The 9116-nt window shown below is 42.1% G+C and overlaps 1 protein-coding gene across 2 annotated transcripts; it reads left to right on the top strand.

Moving 5' to 3' along the window:
* The first annotated feature begins 4848 nt into the window (after positions 1-4848).
* On the top strand, positions 4849-7141 carry LOC135886501 (olfactory receptor 10C1-like). Of its 2 annotated transcripts, XM_065414232.1 has the most exons (2): positions 4849-4859; positions 6220-7141. In XM_065414232.1, exons 1-2 carry the CDS (start codon positions 4849-4851, stop codon positions 7139-7141), a joined length of 933 nt encoding a protein of 310 aa, XP_065270304.1. The 2 variants fall into 2 exon arrangements, with proteins under 2 accessions (XP_065270304.1, XP_065270303.1); XM_065414231.1 differs by lacking the exon at positions 4849-4859 and having other exon boundaries at positions 6191-7141.
* Positions 7142-9116: the final 1975 nt, after the last annotated feature.

The following is a 9116-nucleotide window of genomic DNA, read 5'->3' as shown; positions in this document are numbered from 1 at the left end:
GAAATTTATGAGTTGCTTTCCCCTGCCCTGAAGCACCAGAATAACAAGATGATAGCAGCCCTCACAATTGAGAAGCGAGTGGCGATAGCACTGTGGAAGCTTGCAACGCCAGACAGCTACCGGTCAGTCGGGAATCAATTTGGAGTGGGCAAATCTACTGTGGGGGCTGCTGTGATCCAAGTAGCCAATGCAATCAAATACCTGCTGATATCAAGGGTAGTGACTCTGGGAAACGTGTAGGTCATAGTGGATGGCTTTGCTGCAATGGGATTCCCTAACTGTGGTGGGGCGATAGACGGAACCCATATCCCTATCTTGGCACTGGAGCACCAAGCCAGCGAGTACATAAACCGAAAAGGGTACTTTTCAATGCTGCTGCAAGCACTGGTGGACCACAAGGGACGTTTCACTAACATCAACATCGGATGGCCGGGAAAGGTACATGATGCTCGCATCTTCAGGAACTCTGGTCTGTTTCAAAAGCTGCAGGAAGGGGCTTTCTTCCCCGACCAGAAAATAACCGTTGGGGATGTTGAAATGCCTATAGTTATCCTTGGGGACCCAGCCTACCCCTTAATGCCATGGCTCATGAAGCCGTACACAGGCAGCCTGGACAGTAGTCAGGACCTGTTCAACTATAGGCTGAGCAAGTGCAGAATGGTGGTGGAATGTGCATTTGGACGTTTAAAAGCGCACTGGCGCAGTTTACTGACTCGGATAGACCTCAGCGAAACCAATATTCCCATTGTTATTACTGCTTGCTGTGCGCTCCACAATATCTGTGAGAGTAAGGGGGAGACATTTATGGCGGGGTGTGAGGCTGAGGCACATCGCCTGGCTGCTGATTACATGCAGCCAGACACCAGGGCGGTTAGAAGAGTACAGCAGGGCGCGGTGCGCATCAGAGAAGCTTTTAAAACCAGTTTTGTGACTGGCCAGGCTACGGTGTGAAACTTCTGTTTTTTTCTCCTTGATGAACCCCCTCCCCCCCCCGGTTCACTCTACTTCCCTGTAAGCTAATCACCCTCCCCTCCCCCTTTCGATCACCGCTTGCAGAGGCAATAAAGTCATTGTTACTTCACATTCATGCATTCTTTATTGATTCATCACACAAATAGGGGGATAATTGCCAAGGTAGCCCAGGAGTGATGGGGGAGGAGGGAAGCGCCGGGTGGGGGAGGAGGGAAGGACAAGGACACACTGCACTTTAAAACTTTAACACTTATTGAAGGCCAGCCTTCTGTTGCTTGGGCAATCCTCTGGGGTGGAGTGGCTGGGTGGCCCTAGGCCTCCCCACCGCATTCTTGGGCGTCTGGGTGAGGAGGCTATGGAACTTGTTGGTTACACAGGGGCTGTAGCGGTGGTCTCTGCTCCTGCTGCCTTTCCTGCAGCTCAACCATATGCTGGAGCATATCAGTTTGATGCTCCAGCAGCCGGAGCATCGACTCTTGCCTTCTGTCAGCAATCTGACTCCACCTATCCTCTTCAGCCCACCACTTGCTCTCTTCATTGCATAGATTAGCTCAGGTTTATTCCTGGAGATTCCCAAGGTATGTCATTTAGTGGATACAGGACCCAGCCCAGTGGAGGAACCACCAAGATTCTATCTTTGCTGGTTTGTGGGTTTCACTGAGCCTTATATACAACATTGTCTCAGTACTAAACAACATTTTCATTAAAAAAAATAGAACAACATAAAATTAAGACAGCTCACATTAAATGCATTAAAAACTAGCTAATTGTTAGATCTCAAAATGCAACTGTAAACAGGGAATCATCATTGAGTGGGAGTGTGTCTAGCAGGGTCCTATAGGTATCAGTACTTAGCCTTTCACTAGTCAAGATTTTCATCAATTACCTGGATTATATTTGTAGGTGACACAAAAGTTAGGGCTGTATAAAATAATGAAGCTGTTAGGTCACTGATTCTGAGAGATCTGAATTGCTTGGTTAACTGTGAACAAGCATACAATTGGCTTTTTAATCTGGCTACATGTAAATGTATGCATCTAGGAAGAATGAATGCAGGCCATACTTACAGCATGGGGGACTCTATCCTGGGAAACAGTGACTCTGGAAAACATTTGAGGGTTGTAATAGAAAATCAGGTGAACATGAGCTCTCAGTGCAATGCTTTGGCCCAAACAGCTAATTCCATCCTGTGATGCATAAACAGGGGAATCTCGAGTAGGAGTAGAGGGGTTATTTCACCACTGTATTTGCTGTGGTGTAACCACTGCTGAAATGCTGTCTACTTCTTCTGTCCACAGTTCAAGAAGGTTACTGATAAATTTGAGAGGTTTCAGAGAAGAGCCATGAAAATGATTAAAGGATTAGAAAATCTGCCTTACAGTGATGGACTAAAGGAGCTCAATCTATTTTGCTTTAGAAAGAGAAAATTAAGAGGTGACTTGATTACAGTGTATAAGTATCTACATAGAGAACAAATATTTTAATAATGGGCTCTTCAATTTAGAAGAAAAAGATATAACATGATGGAATGCCTGAAAGTTAAAGCTAGACAAATTCAGACCCAAAGTAGGGCATACACTACCCATTGGAACAATTAACCAAGGGTCATGGTGGATTCTCCCTCACTGACCATTTTAAAATCAAGATTGGATGTTTTTAGAAAAGATCTGTTCTAGGAATTATTTTGGGGAAGTTCTGTGGACTGTGTCATCCAGGAGGTCAGATGAGGTGATCACAATGGTCCCGTCTGTCATTGGAATCTATGAATCCAGATGCCTAGAGAGAGGCCACATTGCTCACGCCCAGAGCCTTACAAGCAGGCATCTAGGGTACATTGACATCAAGAAACTGAGCTGCCTACAGGGCTTTGCAAACACCAGTGGTAGCTAAATCTGGGATTTAGGCACCTAAAGTAGCATTTAGGCACCAAACTCTATTTGTGAATCTAACCCTAACCCTTCCTCACAATGAGGATATGAGTTGTGGGGTAATGTTTCCATTGAAGTGCATTAAAGGCCAGACTTGCAAAGGATTCAGGTCATTCAGGTGCCTAACTCTGAGTCAAGTCAATGGGAATTAGGCACGTACATACCTTGATAAACATGGGCCTGGCTGCCTAAGTCACTTTCAAAAATGGTACTTAAGCTTGTAAATCACTTAGATGTTTAGAAAATTATATAGATTAGATTGATTAGAAAATTTTACCCTTGATTAATTAGGAGAAGGTTCTGCCAATCTTGTTCACATTGAAAATAACGGGGCTTTTGTAGATGAAGGTGCTATTAATTGGTTTTAAGAATCTTTCCTTTGATGTTGTGAAGTTGCCATTTGTCAAAGGTAGCATGGACTCAGTCCTGTAATTGTGATGTGATGCAACGATCCTGCCATTTCCCTTGGGTGGGAATTGTGTGCACTCAATGGCACTTGGCTGGAGGCGTCCTGCATTTGGATCAAACTATGAGGCCTTTGCTTGGTTATGAGAGGTGGAATTTTGAAAGGTGCCTACAGGATTTAGGACTTTAACACACAACCAAAGATGCAAATATTCTGTGCCAAATTGTACTCCTATTGAAGTCAACTATTTGGTATTGATTTTAATGGGAGGAAGACACTGCCTGAATAGCTATAATATGGCTTCATATAATGGGGTATTTGAGGTGAATCAAAGACCAGGTCCCCAGGGTTTCTAAAGAAGCTGTTAAATTTTCCCATTCCTTCTGATACTGAATTTGTTGTTGATCACAGAAAGGAGATGAATGTGGCCTGTGGAGGAGGTGAGAAATTTCTTGTTTTGACTATATTTCCTTTGGATTCTTCTAAATGTGCTGAATCTAGATGAGTCTCCTTAAATTCCTATTATTTCTTGAACTGAAATGTGCTCTGTTTTAAAGTTCCAAGCACAGATATTCAACTGAGTGCAAAATCACAAGTGACTGTATTGCAGGTAATAGTAGAACAGTTTTCCAGCAGAAAATGCTGATTTGATTAAATCAAAACCTTTTACATTGCAACATATTGATTCTGTCTAAATTTGGATAGGACATTATCAGCAAGTTTTGGCTATTTTATTCAATTCAAAATGATTACATGGGAAGATATCATTCAAACATACATTCAAATGAAATATTGTTAGATGATTGAAATGAAACATTTCGTCATGTATTCATAAGATTCCAACAAAATAGTTTTGGAATATATTATTTTGTAAAATAAAATCAGATATTTTGCCTTTTCATCCTGGTTTGTGATTAAATGAAATTTTGAAATCTTTGTATTTACCATGGGGCATAAATTCTGTTTTTTGATCAAATATAGTTAATAATATGAAAACTCTGATCTTACTTAATTGAGTTTACACTGATGGAACCATGTGGACTTCAATGAAATGACTGTGTACATCCAGAAGATGATCTGATAGGGTAGATGTTTAGCTACCACAGCTTTCCTCCTATTTTTCACTGGCGTAATTGCATTAATTACAATGAGTTTCACAGAGATAAGAGAGAGGAGAACCATGACCTAAATAACTGTAATTTGATAAAGAGACTTAGGAGAATGTCAAAATATTTATTCAGTAATAATTCATTATTGGACTTTTGGTGAAGACTCAGGGTGCAATTTTAGTGATGAGCAGGACTCAAATACAAATAAAATAAAATGCAATTAAAAATTGCACTCAATAAAAACTGATTCCTATATATATACACATTCAAGAGGACAATAATTTTTACAATCATGATCTAGATGGTTTACATAAGGAGAGACACGTGTTCTCATCTTCCTTACCATAATGTAATGTTACTGCAACTCATTTGGCTCCAGTGAAGCTACTGCTGATTTATCATAGTATAATTAAGCTTAAGAAAGGGACAACTAATGGGGGAAATGTTAGACTTCTATCAAATCATGAATGGTGTGGAGAAAATGAAAAGGGAAGTCTTATTTACTCATTTGCATAACATGACAAACCAGGGGTAACTCAATAAAATTAATAGGCAGCATGTTTAAGACAAGCATAAGGAATTATTTCTTCATATGTACACAGTGATCGTGTGGAACTTATTGCCAGTGATGTTGTGAAGATCAAAAGTATAACTGGGTTAAAAAAAGAATTAGATAAGACCATCAATAGCTATTATCAAAGATAGCCAAGGACACAACCCCATGCTCTGGGTGTCCCTAAGTTTCTAACTATCAGAAGCCGGGACTGGATGAGAGGGGATGGATCACTCATTAATGGCTCTGAACTTGTTCATCCCCTTTGAATCATCTTACACCGTCCACTGTCAGAAGACAAGATACTGGGCTAGATGGAGCATTGGTTTGACTACGGGTGAGCACCCTTAATTTCTGAAGTAAGAATAGAATTGGTGAAATGAAGAGGATTAATAAAGTTTTATGATATGGGGAAAAGGGGAAGGTTAATGGGTAGATAAAGTGGGGCACAAACAGAGGTGGAGGGATGAAGAAAGAGAGGACAAAGTAAATCAGATCAGGATTACTGGCACTGAAGTCAATGGACTGTTATCGGTTTCGTGGAGAAGAGAGGAGAAACAGGCCATTAGATTATATGTGTGTGTGTGTGTGTGTGTGTGTGTGTGTGTGAGCTATAGAGTAGCACAGTGAATAGCATAACCCCCACACGTGCTTTTCATATAGACCGTTGGAATAGCCATGCAGTGAAATTACGATAAACCCATCCATATGCTCAGTTGAAGTATATTGGCACAGCTTCCCAGATTGTGCCACATTCCCGTTGAGAATCAAATAAATGGTGATATATTATATTAACATACATGTTCCAAGAAACTTGAGTGCAGATGTTGAAATTACTTACACCAGTGTAACTCTATTGAACCAGATTCTGGTTGCACCTCTGTTTTATATAATTATAAGATCATTGATCCAAGTATTTTTTCTTCTGATGCTAGTATAGAACAGGTGCATTTCCACTGAGTTTATTAACATACACTAATATAAAGCCAGCGATACTGAGGAAAGAATGGAAACCATTGACTTCAGTGAAGTTACTCTGCAATTACTGTGTTGTGATAAGATAATTGGTCCAAAATGGTGTCAGTCCTGATTCATATCAGACAGGCAGAGGTATGGTTCCGTGGAGCGATAGGTGAAAGAACATAGATTAATAGATAAATAGGTAAATAGATTTAATTCACTGTACCAAACTAATATGTAGTTTTTCTTTTTATTTCTCAAGATGAAGTATGTTGATTGAGAAAAAATGAGAAATAAGACCTTCGTGACTCAGTTTGTCATACTTGGCTTCTCTAACCACACAGACGGGAATATCATTCTGTTTGTGGTGTTTCTATGCATATACATCATCACAGTGCTGGGCAACATCCTCATAATCATTGCCATAAGTGTTGATCCGGCCCTTCACACCCCCATGTATTTCTTTCTCAGGAACTTGTCCTTCCTGGAGATCTGCTACACCTCGGTCACTCTGCCCAAGATGCTGTCCAACCTCCTCTCAGAAGACAAAACCATCTCCTTTGCTGGTTGTGCAGTACAGCTGTATTTCTTTCTATTCTTCGGTGTTACTGAATGCTGCCTCCTTGCATCTATGGCGTATGACCGCTACTGTGCCATATGCAACCCACTGCGCTACACGGCCATCATGAATAAGAGGGTTTGCATCCAGCTGTCTGGTGGCTCATGGATCTGTGGCACGCTGGTGGCTCTGGAGCACACAATCTTTATCTTCACACTTCCTTTTTGTGGATCCAATGTTATCAACCACTTCTTCTGTGAGATCCAGCCGGTGCTGAAGCTGGTGTGCGGGGACACCTACTGGAATGAGATCCAGATCATCGTGGGTGCTGCTGTCATCCTCATTCTGCCATTGTTGCTGATCCTGGTCTCCTACACCTGTATCATCTCCACCATCCTTAAAATTAGGTCCGCCAAAGGCAGGCGCAGAGCATTCTCCACCTGCTCCTCGCACCTCATTGTGGTGACGTTGTTCTACGGGACGGCCCTTATCATGTATGTGCACCCCAAGTCCAGCTTCTCTCCAGATGTGAACAAGTTACTCTCTCTGTTCTACTCAGTGGTGACTCCAACCTTGAACCCCATTATCTACAGCCTCAGGAACAAGGAGGTGAAAGATGCCTTGCGGAAAACAGGCATGAAGATATTCAGTTAAGACAGAGATTATTGTCCTTCATCAGGTTTGTCATCCGTGGACTGTCTAAACTCTAACGGGACTTTACAGCTCTGAAGAGACCAAATGGCATCTGAACTCTACAAAGAATTTCCCTTTATCAAACTGGTCAACCTGTTCTGAAGTATTGTATTTCCAGGAAATATTTGATTAATATTTTGAATGTTGACAAAACAAATGAGGAAACATTATTTAATTTATTCATTTGAAATCTCCTTCTGGCCTTAAAAACAATTAACTCTATTAAAATAAAGAAAAAGAAAGGAAAACTTTGAAATGTCATCTCTCCCCTTCCCATTGTTTGAGCAGCTCTAATTCTGTAATTCAAGGATATCTGGATTCTATGAAAAAAGTCTTCCTTATTTTAATCAGAACTGGTTGAAATTTACCATATAACCTTTTTCTCCCAAAAGCTGATGATAGAAATGTGTGTTGGGTAAAGAAACTTTCATGGGACATCCAAGGTCTAAGAGTAAATTTGCATTGTTGGTGTGATTCTTGCCAGGGCAATCCAGGGTTGCTTATAGTGAAATCAAATGTAAGTTTATTAAATAAAGCACAGATATTCGAATGATAGTAGGCAGAAGCATTGGAAACCAATGGTTACATATAAAATCATAACTGTGATGTAGAAACCCCACACTAGACAAGAAGGGGTTAAGGAATTATTTTGGGCTGAGCCAGTGCCCCCCTCCCGGTCCCACATGCAGCAAATGCTCCATCTGCTGGAGGCATTAAAAACAGGGAATTAACTCATTTGAGTAGCAGAGCTGGAGGTGAGCAGCCCTGCAGCCCACAGCTCCAGCAGCGCAGAGCAGAGGGAAGCCTAAGGGCTCTCCACAACTGCCCAAAGGGTCCCTCCCTGAGGGAAGGGAGGACCCACACTAGAGACAACCAGAGAGGGAAGTATTCTGTGGATCTTGAACATTGGTAACCCTCTCTTCTTTTGGTTTGGATTTCCCCACCAGGGGAAAGCCTTGGATGAAACTGACCCTGGGGAAGGGGGGACAAATGAGAGGTTGCCAGGGCCCAGGGTTGGAGCACGGTGGAGTGGGAGGACTTGGACTCTTCTCCCCACAATCCCTTTGGCAGTCAGCAGTTGCAGCCATGACCACTAGGCCATGCTCCCCAACCAATCCCTGAATGAGGACTATTACTTAACACACCTTCTAGAGCCTAGATTTAATTAAGAACATCCTTAGGAACAAGGAGGTGAAAGATGCCTTCAAGAAAACAGGGATGAAGACTGGCCAGAGACAGGACACTAGACAGGGAGGGCTCTGAGTTACTACAGATAATTCTTTCCCAGGTATCTGCCTGGTGGGTCTTGCCCAGATGCTAAGGGTCTAACTGATCACCATATTTGGGGTCAGGAAGGAATTTTCCTCCAGGTCAGATTGGCAGAGCCCCTGGGTTTTTTTCCGAGTGGTAGCCATGTTAGTCTGTATCAGCAAAAACAATGAGGAGTCCTTGTGGCACCTTAGAGACTAACACATTTATTTGGGCATAAGCTTTCATGGGCTAAAACCCACTTCATCAGCTGCATGGAGTGAAAAATACAGTAAGCAGTACATATATTACAGCACATGAAAAGATGGGAGTTGCCTTAGCAAGTGGGGGGTCAGTGCTAACGAGGCCAATTTGATCAAGGTGGAAGTGGCCTATTCTCAACAGTTGACAAGAAGGTGTGAGATATCAACAGAGGGAAAATTACTTTTTGTAGTGACCCAGCCACTTTTTTTGCCTTCCTCAGCATGGGGCATGGGTCACTTGGAAGCTTAAACTAGTGTAAATGGTGAATTCGCTGTAACTTTAAGCTTTTAAACCATGATTTGAGGACTTCAGTAACTCAGCCTGAGGTTAGGGGTCTCTTATAGGAGTGGGTGGATGAGGTTCTGTGGCCTGCAATGTGCAGGAGTTCAGACTAGATGATCACGATGGCCCTTTCTGACCTCAT

Source organism: Emys orbicularis, chromosome 12 (assembly GCF_028017835.1).
Source record: "Emys orbicularis isolate rEmyOrb1 chromosome 12, rEmyOrb1.hap1, whole genome shotgun sequence".
Classification (NCBI taxonomy): domain Eukaryota; kingdom Metazoa; phylum Chordata; order Testudines; family Emydidae; genus Emys; species Emys orbicularis.
Note: the sequence above shows the minus strand (reverse complement) of the source record. Positions and strands in the feature narration are given on the sequence as shown.